At 42.1% G+C, this 17,430-nt stretch overlaps 1 protein-coding gene across 1 annotated transcript in view; it reads right to left on the reverse strand.

The window, feature by feature from the left end:
* The window catches only part of EXOC4 (exocyst complex component 4), a 390,126-nt gene that overhangs the window by 96,677 nt on the left and 276,019 nt on the right, over positions 1-17,430 (reverse strand). Inside the window, exon 11 of the mRNA XM_072356793.1 lies at positions 10,418-10,637. Coding sequence (XP_072212894.1) covers positions 10,418-10,637 — 220 coding nt within the window. The remainder of the gene's footprint in view (positions 1-10,417; positions 10,638-17,430) is intronic.

Genomic DNA, 17,430 nt, shown 5'->3' on the forward strand with positions numbered 1-17,430 from the left:
CTGTCCTTTTATGTTTAAAATGACTGACTGCAGAAATTATTTAGAGTTAATGGGATAGATCTCATCTCTCTTGTGCTGGAAAATATCCCGTGTAACACCATTGACTTCAAGGTCAGCCAAGATCAGAATTTGGGATGCCATCTTCACAAATTCAATGTTTTCAGTTTTCTCTTGTCTTTACCTTTTCTGGCAGCTATAATTAGCACATAATTAATTAAAATAGAACACAGGCCGTGGTAGGGCTCTCCTATAGCGTTGTATCATTCTGCTCTACTCTCACTCTATGTATCAGTTTTCTTAACAGGCACGTGAGGTCTCTGCATGCTTTAATTAGAAGAGCCATAACTAATGTTTCCAGCTCTCCATCAAGCCCACAATATTCACAACTGGGGTTGCATAACATGGCAGCACCCAAGAACTTTATTGAACTCCAATATGGGTTCATCCCATGTGCAATGCAAGGGAAGAGCTTTCACCTTCTATAGGGTGAAGCTGATGCAAGTAAACACGTGAAATCAATTAATTAATTATATAATTAATACACAGCACTAAAGCGGACCATTAGCAAGAAAAAGTTACCATTCTGCTTTGTGAGTGTGTGCAAAACTCTATGAGTTTTACTTCTTTTTTACAATATTAAGGATTACTGTCCATTTACAGATTACCTCCTCTCAGCTCATTCAGATGTGAGTCACAGTGCAATTAACCTCTAAACTGCTAGTGAAGTTTACACACCCTTGCAAGAGCCCTTCTCTCCGCTAGTGGAGGGGAGGCGGGGAACCCACGTGCAAGAAGGAAAGCTCTGATCACAGCATCCATGCACTTGTTTTTTGGTTTTCAGTTCTTCTGTTGACAAGACCCTTCCTTCAAAAATCACGGCTCCTTCTCTGCAATCCTCCCACTGAAAGGGATTTGTCAAGGAGGGGTGGCCCTGACAAAGAAAGATAGCTTCTTTACTTTCCCTTTTTAACAATGGATTAATCTCTCTTTTGTTCTCCACCAGAACGAGGTGTCATATTTCAAAATGCACTTTTAAAACAGGTATAATTAAAGCTCGGCAAAAAAGAAGGAGGGAGGCAGAGAAACGAGCAGTAAAAATGGTAATAAAGGCGTTTTAGAGCCGGCATGAGCTGGAAGGTACTTCATCCCACCCCACTGCTGCACAGCTACAATTACACTCCATTGCAAAAAAAATAAAGTAATTATAAAAACCAACTTTTCTTCAAAAAATAAGCACGTTGGAAAAAGATTACTCCTTTGAACATCCAAGCACTTCAAAAAGAGGATGAATTAGCGCTGACAACTCAATAAAGTAGCCATCAATTATTTAAAACGCCGCGGCTCTTCTCATACAGCACTTCTGATCAGGAAAACATTTCAAAAATGAGAAATTAAGAGTTATTCTTCCCAAGTGAAATGGACTCAGGCTTCAAATGCAGGGAAAAAGAAAAAGAATGTGACCTTCAATGAGCCCGGCAAGAATGCAGGGAAGTTCTTTCTCTGGAAGTCAACTATAGAGTGCATTGCTTGGGACCGTGTTACAGTCTGTTTTGGGATTCACAAAGCAAAACAAGCAAAGAGAAGGGAGAAAATACGGACTGTTGTGATGGAGAGACACAACTCTGAGCTAATAGGTGTGGACACAGTCAAAAAAAACAACCCAAATTCCAGCACTGCCAAGTTCAGAAAAGCAAGCAAAGAAACTTCCCTATTGAAAAGATAGTTAAGAATGAGAATCATACAATCATAGAATTGCCTGGGTTGAAAAGGACCACAATGATCAGCCAGTTCCAACCCCCTGCTATGTGCAGGGTCGCCAACCAGCAGCCCAGGCTGCTCAGAGCCACATCCAGCCTGGCCTTGAATGCCTCCATGGATGGGGCATCCACAGCCTCCTTGGGCAACCTGTTCCAGTGTGTCACCACCGTCTGGGTGAAAAACTTCCTTCTAATCTCTAACCTAAACCTCTCCTGTCTCAGCTTAAAACCCTCTTGTTTTATCATTATCAACCCACGTAATTAGTCATTCCCCCTCCTGTTTATACACTCCCTTTAAGTAGTCGGAGTCCACTCCCTGGAGCCTTCTCTTCTCCAACCTGAACAATCTCAGTTCCCACAACCGTTCTTCATTGGAGAGGTGCTCCAGCCCTCTGAATCTTAGAGGGCTGTTGGCCTCAGAGTGATACATTTCTTATTTATAAGAAATTACCAGACTTTGCCTTATATACTTACAGGCGGATAGTAAGAGCCTTCTGGACACTACATATATATGGTCATCAATCACAGAAACAACCTTAGAAATGTTCAAATGCTGATATAAGGTGAAGAAATACAGTGGAAGAAAGGTAGCTGGAGGGAGAAATGGAAAGCTGGGTGAAGCAGAGCTTTTGTGGTTGCAGTTTCTGAGCCTTAACACCTAATTTCGGAAGCACCCCTGCGTCAATGAGGTCAACTCTACCTCCTACTATGGATGCTATAGGCTTAATGAGGTTACGAACAAGAAATGAACAGTTTAAGGACTAAACAAACAGGAGTGCAGCCAAGCCAAATGGTTTCTCCTCTGGACATAAAGATAAGGGGCTGTTTCTGACACCAGCAATGTGGGCTCAGTCATGTGAGGGAAAATGAGGAATGTAGAAGCTTCTCTGCATCCCACTGATGGCAGCAAAACTGATACACTTGGTATTTTGCAGGCATTCCCAGTACTATGCCGGTGTATATCCCATAATCTTCAATTACTGCACATTCCTGTTGACTTCTGGCCAAGCAGAAATGGTTGTATGTATGTGTGATGAGTGCAGGATTTAAAATTAAAATCCTATCAGAAGGAATTGAAAAAGGGAAGGCAGACAATGCACACAGTTCCTCCCATCGCCCTATGAAGAACATTAATTCAAGAGCAAAAGGAATGTGATAAAAACCCTTATAGCGCATCTACGGAGACAGGATTAATCCAGAAGGTGCACAGGGAATTGCAACGACACAAGCAGGATATGCTAGTGAGATGTCAATCCTTGAGGCCAAGAAGATAATGCCACCTATCTCTTTTTTTAACTCTCTTTTTGTTATCTGTTGTCTCCATCATTCTAGAACTGGAGTACACTTCTCTTTCCACTTTGGCTGGAGTCCCGCTTATCAAATTAATGTCCAGAAAAACAAACAAACAGGAGGACATAGAAAATTCACAGTGGCAAATTCAACCTCTCTTTGCATCCATTCCAGTTCCCAGGGTAACCCTGAGGGCTCACAGCCCTTTCTGCTCCCTCTGAGAAGTTGATCTCCATGGAGTCATGTTGGCCATGCAGCGATCCATCTCTCCCTTGGCTGCCTGCACTACGCAGACCAAAAACGGAGGATGCCTTTGATGGCTGGTAAAGTCAAATATATCTCAAAAAAAAAACGCAGCTCTTGTAAGATCAGATTGACAGAGTGCTAATGCGGTTCAGTCCCTGTCAGCATATGTGTCAGAAACCATTACTTCTCTCCTGCTTGTCCACCAAAAAATCCTGCTGCGGAAAGATCAAAAGAGACAGCAGTCGCTCTATCCCTTCCAACCTGCCCTGAAAACACAAAGCTTGACCCCCGTCCAGACGGGTTTCTCACTACCAGCAGCTCAGGAGGTTGAGTTTTTCCAACCTGTTGCTGCCAGTTTCAAAGATGTTCAGAGCAATGGTTGTTGCTTTTGCTCAAATCCAGAGCTTAAGGCTGGAAATACAGATTTCCCAGCCTGGGCCATCATCTAAAATAACCTAGCAGAGACAACCCTAAGGAAGAGAAGCTAATGACATGAATTCAATCATTTTCAAGTATCGGACCATAGGAATGATGTTGGCTGAAGCCTTACAATGACAGAGATTCAGAAAGAAAGTCACATTAGCCAGACAGCCTTTGAATAGCAAGCTTTACCCATTAAATTCTTGAAAAAAACATTTAAGATTTACTGATGAAAAGCACAATGTAATTGCTGAGAGACAAGACTGGATGATCTCTTTTTATTAACTGGTCTGTTTTTCCCATAAGATCTTTTGATTAGACTCATTGATACGACTGCTATACAGGCACTTTTTATCTCTAGCACTGACAAGATCATTGTAGCTAAACTGACCCCAGTAGCACAAATGGAGAGGTGCACTTTCATAACACAGCAATTTAAACCAGACATCACACATACCAATATAAAACCACAGGCAGTGGTTGAGTGAAGGATGTAATGTGGACACTGGATTATTTCATCTGCTTCATATTTAATGCAGCTCTGACAAACAGAATCATAGAAAGGAGTTAGAAGTCCACTTCCTGGCTCCATCCAGGACATCCAGAACCCAAATCCTATGTCGGAAAGCAGTGTCCAAATGCTCCTTGAGCTCCACCAGCTCCGTCCTACAATATTAAATTGAGCTCCATCCTACAATACTAGGTATGTACATACCGAAAAAATAGTTATTAAATACCTGGAAATACTGGTAACACATCATCTCTGAAGTTTAAAACCAATCTGAGCAGGAATGGGCCAAAAACTGTGGTCATATGGTTGATACTTGGCAAGGTAAACAGAGCATGTTGGTAGTTTCAGGAAGGACCATGATCATTTTTATCCAGCTCTCACAGCTTGCAATCAGGACTCAGGCTTTTCACATTTCTCTGTACTATCACTTTCTAGCAGGTAGATAAGGTGTGATTTTACTTGCTTCCAAATGTTTGCTATAACTGGAAAGTAGTTCTTGTACATTTTAGACAACACCATATAGAATCACAAGAGTCACCAAGGTTGGAAAGGATCTCCAAGATCATCCAATGCAACCATCCACTTATCACCAATATTTCTCACTAAACCAGGTCCCTCAGTACATCTCCATGTCTCTTGAACACCCCCAGGGTCAGGGACTCCACCACTGTCCTGGGCAGCCCGTTCCAGCTCCTGATCACTCTTTCAGAGTTGTTGTTTTTCCTACCAACCAACCTGAATCTCCCCTGGTGCAACTTGAAGCCATTCTCTCCTAGTCCTATCACTAGATATATGGCCAAGATCAGCTTGGTGTTGAGTCTCATGAACCGTGAAAGATACAGTATGCTAGCCAACATTCAGCCATGAATATACAGGCATTACACGGATTCTGGCCAACTCCAATGCAAAATGGCGCCTGCCAATGGGAGAGACAACCACAGATTGCAGGTATTAATGACAGGCCATAGAGATCTCACATCACAGAATCAGAATCACACTCAGCTTGGGTTGGAAGGGATCTCAGGAATCATGAAGCTTCAACCTCCATGTTGCACACAAGGCCACCAACCTCCACATTTAATACCAGACTAGGCTACCCAGGGCCCCATCCAACCTGGCCAGGGATAGAGCATCCACAGCCTCTCTGGGCAGCTGTTCCAGCACCTCACCACTCTCATAGTAAAGAACTTCCTTTACATCCAAGCTAAATCTTCCCTCCCTCAACTTAAAACCATTTCCCCTTGTCCTTCTGTTACCTACCCTTTCAAAGAGTTGACTACCCTCCTGTCTGTAGGCTCCCTTTAGGTCCTGGCAGGCTGCAATGAGCTCACCCCGCAGCCTTCTCTTCTCCAGGCTGAACAAGCCCAGCTCCCTCAGCCTGTCTTTGTAGGGGAGGTACTGCAGCCCTCTGAGCATCTTAGTGACCCTCCTCTGGACCCTCTCCAACATCTCCAAAACATGCAACTGCTTCCTTTGGGTCCAACGTGACGCTGCCATAGAATGCTTTGTGCAAGATGACTTTGCTCTTCCAGTTCTGGAGAGGAAGAAAATAATTCTGCCTGCAAGGAACCCTACTCCAATATGTCTACGTGCAACTTAAAGCCATCTCCTGCCTAGGCTTTACATTCAGTAAATGTTAAGCTTGATTTTTAAAATAAATTGAAGCACTGCCATAATGGTTTGCCTAAAGCTAGCAATTGCTTTTATATAACTCACAGCTTCACAATCAGCCTCAGTGGAGAACTTACACATCTGCGTATGACTTACAAGGGAGTCTCATAAAGCCTTCCCCAAAAGGCAGTAACTACTCTAAACGTTTCCCCCAGAGGAAGAATAATTTAAAGATATATTTAAAGGAACAGGGAGACTCAGACTCCCACGGAGAGATAATTTCCTCTATCAATTCGAAGTGAAAAAGAAGATTCGTGACATGGGTTCAGCTGGCAACGCTGCTGCCGACTCCGTCCGTCTTCACAGAGACAAAGACACCTGCAAAGCACAATTTCAGACACCAAGTTGCTGAAAACCAGTTGAAACACAAGGACCAGAGCCACAGGTGGTGTCTTTAAAGCCACACTTGTCCTCGAATAGGAAAAATCCAATTGATCAGCCAGGCTTAATGCCTTTTGATTGCTGGAAGCCAGACTGAAAAGACAGCTAATTTGTTTACACTAATAAATAATAACACCCACTTGCTATCAAAGCATGCGCTCATCTCTCCTGGTGAGCCATTTAAATGCCACTCACTGCAACCATTCTTCTTCTTAACACCCAGTAATGTGACAGGGAGAAAACATGCTGAGGCCACCAGCAATGCTTCCTTGGAAAGACACAAGTGAATGACTTGTGTTGCGGGGTAAGCGGGTGTTAGCAACGGAGTAATTAGCTCCAGCGAGTAATTATCCTGCAAACAGCTGCATGCTCTGACTTCTGAAGGAGTTTTTCACATGATTTTCAGCCGCTGGAGCTTTGCCAGAAAGCCATCACGCCTGTCATCTACATAAGTCTGCTATAATAAACAGCAGCCACACTTGTGCTTCAAGGGAAAATCCTGCCCTGGTGGTGGAAAGATGGAAGCCAGGCGCACTTTGCGTTGGATGGAAATGGGGTGATGCATCTTCAAGGCCACCATTCGTAGTGACCACCTGGCTGGAAAGATTGATCACGCTGACATGAAACATACAGGAGCAAAGCTATAGGAAGCTGTCGAGCTGCCTGCAGCCTGATTTAGTATTGATTTAAGCAATTACAGCATAAAGTTTAACGCGGAATAATTCTGAAACAAATTAGTTTCACGGTTATTCAGTCACTCTGAGTAAAAGGAGAGGAATTTACAATATTTCACATTTACGGCTGGGAGAATGGAAACAAGACCATCCTCGTTAAATGCACTATTTACAATGGGCAGCTGCAATCTTTTCCTAGCGTAATCTTTAAAGAACTGGATTTGTCTGAGGATATGGTGGCATAAGATACTAGAAAACCTCTCGTCTGAAAGCTAATTCAGGTCAAGCACGTACTGATAGTTATCACCAAGAAGTTATTATCACCCTGTGCGGTGGGAGCTGATAAACGCTAGAGTCGTGTTCACATCACAGCTGTGGCTCCTGCTGCAGGCACTTCAGAAAGATCTTCAGGATAGAAAGGAGTAGTTGAACCATGAACCCGTCCATGGATGACACAAGGGAGGAGAAAAAATGAACACAGCTTAGGGAGAGAAGTGCAAGCATGATTCTCAACACACACCCTGTTTTCTTTACATCCGTGATCTGGGCATCCATGATCTCTGGGCAGCCTGGTCTGGTGGTTGGCAGCCCTGCCCGTGGCAGGGGGGTTGAAACTAGATGATCTTTTGAGGACCTTTTCAACCCAGGCCATTCTATGATTCTATGATGTGATGAGGGCAAAGATTTCAGGCTCCAGCGCTGTCAGTATAAGAACAGGCCTTCTCCTTTTAATGCAAAATCAATACAATTATTTTAGGGAGCTATCTGGATGATTTGGTTCAAAGAGGCAGCCATTTTTCTTCCCTTGCACAAAATTACCCTTCTGTAATGCTGGGAACAGGCAGACCTCCTGACCATGTACGCTCCAACCAAGAATAATTCCAGTTCGTAATGATTTCCATCCATCATGAGAAATAAATTATAGGGGCTGGACAGGAAAATCCCAAGCCATTCTATCTCTTCAACCCCAAACGAACTTTAAGAAAATGCTTTGCTATTATATAATGCATTTTCATGGCTCCCAACAAGTCACAATACATAGAAATACGTTACTATGTTAAGAATCCATAACAAATTGGTAAGGTTAACAACCTCCGTGGTCCTGCTCCAAAGCTTGTGTGTTAATGTTCCTGTAAAACATTTTCAGCTCTCAGTAAGGTCAGCTGCCTGTGCAGGCTGAGTTCAGGTTCTCATTTGCTTTAATTCCCAGAAGAGAAAACAAAAGGAAAGCAAACAACACACAATGCAACACAATATACCTAATTATTTCCAGATCCCTCAATGTGAACCTTAAACAACATCCTCAATGGAGCCCTCGAACCATGAAACAGTAGAGTTCTGCTCTTAATTGTAACTCAGAGTTTCAATCTTCAGACACTTTTCCTGTTTGGAAGCCAGAACGACACTAAAACTTACTTTTTTTCCCAACCCTTCTCCAAAAAATCAAAGTTTGGAAGATTTCTACGCGTGCTGCAGATTTGGCCCATTTCTCTTCTCCAAAGTACTCACAATGTTGAGGAATTACTGGCAAATAACTGCAAAACAAGGGCACATTTTGTAGTTTCTTCCCCACTCTCTGCTGTTATTGCTCAACCAATGCACTCAAGTTCATCTATTAAAACTCCTTCTGTTCTCATTAAAGTTGTTTTCAATACTCAGCTGTTGTTTCATAACCGCTCCTGCTGTGGTTCTGCTATAACATCTCGTACCTGATTGGAAATACTTCAGAAGTGCCAAGGGAGGAAAAAAACAAATGTCATCAACTCCAGCTTAAAAGAGGGCTCAATGTCAGATACCCAGCCATAAAGTGCTCTTGGGGCCATGTCCTGTTCTCAACTTACTCTGTGTATGCTCAGCGAAACCATTTTTATGTTGGTAATTATTTACAAAGAGCTTTATTCCTCCACTCCTCAGTCCTGATAGAGGGGTTTCAGACAAGGCTGTTAAAGCTCCATCTTGGCAAGAATGTAGTCCAGGGATGTTGTGCTTCTCCAAAACTTCATTTTAACTCATGGAGATTTTCTAAACCAAGTATAGAAGGGCTTTTCCCCCCTTCTAAGGAGCCCATTCTCTTCCTAAGACTTGGAATTTCATTTTGCTTTGCAAAAAACAACATCCTATACCCAAACCCAAAGCACCCAGATAGGTGCAGCTTTAGTAACCATTAATACATACTGAAACCCCAGCAACTTCTCCCAAATAACCAAGAGAACAGTAAATGCTATTAGCATGCACCATCAAAATATACACACACTTTTAGAGACATAAACTAAGGTTGAAAGAAGCCATAAAAACCTTGGGAGATGCACATTACTTCCTAAGAACTTTGCAAACATTAATCATTCCCGAAGAGATGATTTTATAGATAAGAGGGAATTATTTAAAAGGATTAAAAGAGCTTGACCCTAATCACAGCAAGAGGCTGTTAATTCATTCCTTTTAGTCCCATGCAACAAGTATAATATCTGGATGTTTTTTCTGAGGCTTCTGAACTGTCCCATTACCCATGTAGTTAGGATGAGATGCATGTTTATTGCTATTATCACCGCTTCACATCAGAGCTTTAAAAAGCCATTTCATAAGAGACTTCTCACAGAAACAGTCTTAACTTCAAAGCCAGATCTCTCAAATCTCTCTTATCTGGCTGAGGTAGCAAATACAGCTGCCTTGCTGCGACAGCATCACGTGAATCACAAACACACTGCACTAGGGAGGTAAAACATCTCATATCTTCTGCTCCTTGGGAGTTTGGCACATGTCTGTAGTTCAACTGCATCACCCTATGATTTGCAAGCACTCCTAGAACTTCCAAGGGAGACGTGAATCACCAAAACCCTTGAAAATTAGCTTTTACAGTAGGGCTTTAATTTGTCATCATAGTGGCTACTGGGTGCTTTAATAATTGGTATGTGTCAGGCAAGACATAAAGATGCCATGAGTTGCTTATTTGGGACATTTAGCAAAAGGGACATACCTTGTATGTATGTTGTCTTTGGGTGTAGAAATTGAAAGAGGTAATACTACATTATAAGCAATAGGTTGCAGTTGACAATATTGAGACAAATTGTGTGGATCGTAGATTCAGAGAATCATAGACTGGTTTGGGTTGGAAGGGACCTTTCAGACCACGTAGTTCCAACCCCCCCACTACAAGCAGGAATGCCTCCAACCAGACCAGGTTGCTCACAGCTCCATCCAGCCTGGCCCTGAATGCTTCTAAGGAAGGGGCATTCGCAGCTTCTCTGGGCAACTTGTTCCAGTATCTCACCACCCTCACAGTAAAGAACTTCCTGATATCTAGTCTAAATCTATCCTCTTTCAGTTTAAAGCCATTTCCCCTCATCGTGTTGCTACCCACTCTTCTAACAAGTCTCTCCCCAGCCTTCCCGCAAGCCCCCTTCAGGTACGACCCAGGACTTGAGGTCATCCTTAGGTGGGCAGTAAGGGAAGCTGCTGGCAGTTCCTACCTGCAGAAGAGGTCGCTGCACACCCAGAACCTTCATAGTATCCGCATTAGCCAATATCTTCAGGGGGTCAGACGCCTTCGTGACTCCTTCGATTTCTTTATTGATCTCAGCCAGGACCTGATTGAGGAAGATGTTCTTGATGTACATGGTGAGGAACTCACGGAGAGGACACTGTTTGGTTGGGCCAAGCTCCATGGCGTGCTCTATCTCCTTGATGAATCTGGAAAACAAAGCGTTCAATGGAGTTAAACCATGCAGTGAAATGCGCGACGGTTGTATTTGTGATTCCTACACTCAAAAGCCAAGCACCAGTAACAGGGGAAGACAAGACAGACTATGACGTGAAGTGTGAAGAGCAGAAAAGATTTATAGGGTGGCCTTCAAAAAAACATAAAATGCCAACAGATGGTGAGACAGACTTGATGGCTGGAGAAGGAGAACAGGCAATATGGGGAACTGGTGAGAATCTACAACCCAAGCACGATTTCTATTCATCTACCCCAAAAAACTGACTGATTTTGCACTAGTTGAGACATACTGGAAAGACCTTTTCTTTTAAACAAAATCAGGATGTCAGAAATCACTTTGAGAAGGCAAAGTTCTGGGATTGGCCACTTGATTCATACTGGTTAATTCCCCACCTTTAAAAACGAATAGACGCATTTAATAGCTCAAACTCTAGAGATACCATAAAACAAACAAACAGTGGCATAAGTGCTGATATCATACTGCATTATGCATGTCTGTATTATGCTATATATTTATTACGTGTTATTGTTTCATTCTAGGATCCCATTCCCATGTATGCAGAATGACATACCAATTCTGGGAATATTTTAGCACAGAATGTTTGCCATCTCCTCATGCAAAATATCTTCCTCTCAGTGGTGCCATCTGTTTACCAGTTAGGAGTTTCTTCTAGAAACTACCTCGTCATTTCTTTCATTTACATTCAAGGCAACAAAATTAGTCTTCCTTTCAAATTTGTATATATTTACATAATTAGGTGTTGAATGGCAGGGTCATAATGGACTAAAATGTTCTATCTAAAAGAGAGAAATATGGATGCTGTTTGCATTGCCCCTCCCATCACTGCATGCAGGTGCCTTGCACTCTTTCAAATCTTAATTCCACTCCTGGGTGAGCTGGAATTGTTTTTCTCTTTATTTTATAGATCAGGAATAGAAGGAAGTGTTTGAACCTGGATCCCCCAACACACACAGCAACCCAGAACAATGCCATTTCTTCACTAGGAAAGATTTTTCTTTGGCAATTAATGCATATTTCAGCAGTTCCAGACTAGTCAGCATTTACAAGGGATAAATTAGCACTAACCAATTTCTCCCCACACACTTCAGTCAGGTCTGCAGACCCACAACTTCCTACCTCCTCGTTCAGCACTCCAAGAGGAGGCAGCTTCCCCTCAGAGCTCCTGTCAATTTCAGTAGCATCATTTCCTTCAAATCCAAACAATTTCCTCCCTAATGCCCCTGCAGCGTAGACTCCATCAGAGCAGAGTGACGCATTTGGGATGATGCAGCTGTTGTTTCTGCAGTTTGCAGGAACCGTTTGCACTAAGTTTGAAAAGCGCTTCTCTAAAGAGACGTACTGCACAGGGAGAAGTGCAATGGATGGCAGCTTTACTCCCCAGCTTTCATGGATCGATAGCGTGAACAGGCTTTATCAAAGAGGGAAACTGCAGAGTCATCTGGGAAGAGAGCACAGAGACCACCACCCAGCTTATCTCTGAAATAACAGATTTAATGTCACCAGCTCCAAGTGGCAACCACTGATGCCCTTAAGAGAACGCTGCCAAGGTTGATGGAATCTCATTCAACTCACTGACTGACTGCACTTGTCCACGTCTGCCAACAAATCTTCAATGCTCTCCTATTTGTTTAAAAGCCTCATTTACGCAGCGCTCGTGATGGGTAGAACTCACTAAAAACAAAGTGAATTAGCTCTTATAATACCTGCAGCTTGTAACCACATACCATTATCTGTCTTTCAGATGGGAAAGGGGAGACAAAGCAACTTGATCCTTTCTGTTTATAAGGGAGGACGCTATGAGAAAAAGTGGAGACTCTTCATCAGAGTCTGTTGTGATAGAACAAGGGGAAATTGTCTCAAGGTAAAAGAGGGGAGATTTAGACTGGGTATAAGGAAAAAGTTTTTTGCAGTAATGATGGTGAGGCACTAGAACAGGTTGCTCAGAGATGTGTTGGATGCTTCATCCCTGGAGACACTCAAGGTCAGAATGGCTGGGGCTCTGGGCACCTGATATGGCTGCAGTTGTCTCTGTTCACTGCAAGGAGTTGGACGAGAAAATCTTTAAGTTCTTTTCCAACTCACATTATTCCATGAATTTCAGCTTTGAGTGAAATGAAAGGAACAGCACTCAATTCTATAGCCCAGCATGTGCTTAAACACGGCTGGACTAACAGAAACACTGGGAAACTTTCAGAAGGAGAATGTCCCCACACAAACTAGAAGAGCTCAGATTTGCTGATCTACAATCAGCTCCTTATCAGGCAATGGTGTGATGGCGTTTCTAAGTGTTTCCCACAGCAGAGACTAAATTGCTTGTGTGAGGCCATAGGAAAGGTCAGTGCTAGCAAAAGGTGTAATCAAGAATGTTGGACTCCTTGTACCCAGCATTAATCACCATCTCAGGCCTCCCCTAAAGACCCACGGTTCAGTCTCTAGCAAACTTCATCTTCATTAGAGAACTGAATTCTGGTGGTTCACGTGTTCTAACAGGCTTCAACTTCTTGGCATAAATAAGAAAACAGCAATTCACTTAATACCGGTAAGGATCCAGAGGATACCCTTATTTTACTTGATACAAACCATAAAGTAATCACAGATTAGGAGAAGGCTGTTAGATAGCAATGACTCTGTGAGAGGGATTTTATGAGTGTTCAGCAACACTTGTGATAAAGAACAAATGGTCAAGAGCTTAAGAAAGCAGATTTAAACTTGATAGCAGAGAGAAGTTATTAAGAATGAAACTGTGCACGGTGTGGAGGACAAGAGGATATGGATGAGTGACCTTAGGCTTGAATGTTCAAGGATAGCTTGATTAAACGATAATGGTAATGAAAAACAGATAATTTCTGAGGTCTTCATTTAATCAAAGGATCTCTACTGAAGGAAATGGAAGTAGAGAAAAGGTAAAGAAAAAATGTAGTATGGATGTCAGAGCTACCCTTACAGTAAGGAGCAGTGCTAAAAGTTCAGAAACATCACGCTGAAGTGGCACAGCCTAAGAGAAGGAGGACTGGGGTTTAATTTGCTATATGCTGAAGTCCAAGGCTGACCTGTCCTCACCACGTCTTCACCAGGCAGAATTCCTAACTTCTGGAGGTCCCAGCATCTGCTCAGCAATTGTAGAACTCCAGGCAGCAGTTGTGCATCTCAATCTCCATCTCAGAAAAGGGAACAGCCCTTTGAACACACTACCATGGTGGCCAAGCAAGCATCTCAAGGCTTTAGATATAAATGCACCAAGAATCCTCTGGCCACATTACACTGCAACACCGATACACTGTGCAGGTTCTGTACCAGCAGGAATACTCAGAATGTCATTAGAAATAAACTAAACTAATAGAAAACATTCATTTCACGTGTGTCTTAGGAGAATTAAGAATGCAAAGTCAAACACTGAAGAGTTTGGTAAAGAAAGGATTGGAGTCGCTTCTGTCACCTTAATTTGCCTGCTGCGCACAATGCCATAGAATAATTATTAATTAGACAAAAACACACTATTGCTCTTTTTAGCACATCCAGGTCTTGTCTGAGGACAAAGACTTGGTTAAAAACACGTTGCAAGGGAAGGAAAGCCTCAGCTCAGGAGCAGGCACCTTTCCTAGGTCCTTGTCCTTAGCTCAATCCTCTTGCTGGGCAGAACGGTGCCCACGAGGGGCTTCACCCATTACAAACCAGAAGTCTTTCACAGAGCTGTGAGCACTGCAGTTCTTCAAAGCTGTGTAACTGAGTCAATTTCTTTGGTATATTTTCAGAGAAAAGGCAAAAGGCACAACCTTAACACAACAGTTCTTACTGAGAACTGTGAAGATGCAAATTCTCAGCCTGAAGATCTTCCAAAAGAAGAGGTCACTGGAATTTGCTAACACGTGCAATGTAATTCTTCTTCTCCTCCTCAAAAAGAGTATTTTAGATAATTTTCTAAAGATAAATCTATCCCCAGTTGGCAATTCAGTTTTATAAATGAGAAGCATTGGGTGGCACAAAAGACCTAACAGATATTCTCTGTTCTCTGCTTTGAAGACACGTTTGCGGTCATGCACTGTTCGTTTTAATTTATGGTTAACTAATTCTAACAAAAGTCCATCTTTATACACAGTAAATATGTTTAACAGTCATCTAAGAGAAATATTCTAGAAGTACTCACCAAAAATGTTCCCATTTTACTCATACCCACATAACTATTAAGATGTCAGAAGTGCAATTTGACCCATGGCTATCCCAGAGATTAACATTTATGTCTGTGTGTGAAGCAGCATATGTGAACAGAAATTGCATTTTCGTCAATGATAGAGTATGTAAAAATAAGGACAGTGAAAACCTGTAGGTACATCTGGACACTTCATGCATGAATAGTTCTTCAGATGGGTTTTGGACATACATGTGTATGCATAAGCCCCAGTAATCCAAATTTTCATAGCTATGGTGAAAGGCTGCATCATGTCAGCCTTTTATCCTTTACTATTTCCTTTTTACTCTCTAAAGAGAGAAATCTGAGATACAGCTCACTGTAAAAATAGGCCATAAAGAAGGCCTTGGAGGAACAGTTTTGATTCACATCCCATTTGCTTTGATTATTCTACTAGAAGAAGGATCATTCAGTTGTAATTTAGCAGGGTTCCTGAAACGGTAGCAACAACTCCATTTAAAATCATCACTCACTGACTCAGGAAAACTGAAGGAAAAGCCTATAAAGTTTAACATACTGTGGGGTACAAGCTCTAAATAGATGAGAATGAGCCCCAAATGGCACATTTGGGATGGAAAATTCCCCTAATGCTGAGCAATTACACGTATTTATCGTAACTATTGAGGGTTTCACACCTACAAAATGGAAAGATGCTTTCTCTGGACAAAAACACAGCCTGAGGTGTGACACCAGATTTTGGATGACGACCATTCTGCAGATGGTCCTGGTAACTGTTTCATTCCTAACAAGGGTTGTCAGGATGTCCCAAAGAACGCTTTTGCACAATGTCTTGCTAGGATGGAGCGCTTGGAGAGGGCAGACAAGGAAAGAAAACCCAGAAATCTGCATCTCATATTGAATTCAGAACCCGCATTTTCAAAACGATGCGCAATTTTTAACTTGTTTTATCTTTGTACGAAAGCATTTGAGGTGATTTGTGGCTGCAATTAAGCATTCCCCTTAGACAGAAAAGTACTTTGGGTAAAACGAAGTATCTTTTTGTAAATGACAGTCATTTGGATTAAAAAGGAGAAGAAAAAAAAAAAAAAGAAAGAAAGAAAAAGGCAAAGCATTTCAGAGAATTTAATTCATTCTAACATAACTTAATTGCCTGTGAGGTCTGTCTTACCTGGGCTGAAAGTGCGTAATAAAAAACATAAAGCCTAAAAATGCTATATGGATTGATTTGGAAGCTGACAACTTCCACCTTCCCTAGGCTTTCTTCTCTCTTCGTGGCATCAGATCTCTCCTAAAACATCATTAAAAGAAACTGAAGATGTGTCATTGAAAGTGCATAACATCAGCTTCTCACTTTTTAAATGATGATAACACTCTGAAATTTCCTCCTCAAACAAATGAATGACAGCAGAAAGAAAAAGCTTCCAAACCTTATTAAGAAAATTTTTTCAGACATTCAGCCCAAATTTACATTTCCATTTGTTTAATTTTCATATGACGCTAAACTGTTGTTTTCCCTCTCAGTAATTGAATAAGAATAAATGTTTTGGTGAGCTTCCACAAAGTAAGGAAATATTAAGGAAATATCAGAAATTTTTGGAAGGAGATGATGGTTACTGACAGAAAGGCAAATCCCAAGCTGGCTGTTCAGACTTAAGGCAATCAGTTCTTCATAGAATTATAAAATGGCCCAGGTTGGAAGGGACCTCGAGGATCATGAAGCTCCAACCCCCCCACCACAGGCAGGGCCACCAACCTCCACACTGAATACCAGCCCAGGCTGCCCAGGGCCCCATCCAACCTGGCCTTGAACACCTCCATGGATGGACGGGGCATCCACAGCCTCTCTGGGCAGCTGTTCCAGCTCCTCAACACTCTCTCTGTCAACAACTTCCCCCGACATCCAACCTAAATCTTCCCTCCTTCAACTTCAAACCATTTCCCCTTGTCCTGCTATTATATACCATTTCTCGAAGGTCTGAAGGCATATTCAAACAGAGGACACCTGGAAGTCCCTGGGTTGACCATTCCCTGTCTAGAAAGCTGCCTACCCTAAACATTTCATAGAGGGTCAGTCTGATGATATTCTCCTGCCATTCTCTTTGATAAACCCACAAGGCACAGCTTTAATTCCCAATTTATTGCCTTTGTGATAACGTGGCCAGACAAGGATATAATTTCAATAACTACATAAATCAAACTGGTACTACTGCTTTTAAGCTATTATTTCAGTATACTCTGGCTTTCATAAGCTGGAATAAAACCAGTTTCTCATCCATCCCACAGTTTGGTCCATCCTCTGACTTCTCTCTTCTTGCCAAAGGGAGAGAACTGCCCCAAACCAAAAGGTACTGGCCACTGCACATGTACGGAATACAATGAATACAGTTAAGTTAAAACATCCACTGCATCACGTAGACCAAAGATCATTTCCAACTGAAGATCATTCAACTAGGAACTAAAGCAACAAAAAGCACATTACTTTGTGTAAAAACTTGATGACAGGGAATTATTCCTGTTACATTATCAGTTATCCCAAGATTGATATTCCTCTAAGGAGCAAGCTGCTGATAAATACTGTGGCTATAAACAAGATAAC

Source organism: Excalfactoria chinensis, chromosome 1, assembly GCF_039878825.1.
Source record: "Excalfactoria chinensis isolate bCotChi1 chromosome 1, bCotChi1.hap2, whole genome shotgun sequence".
Lineage (NCBI taxonomy): Eukaryota > Metazoa > Chordata > Aves > Galliformes > Phasianidae > Excalfactoria > Excalfactoria chinensis.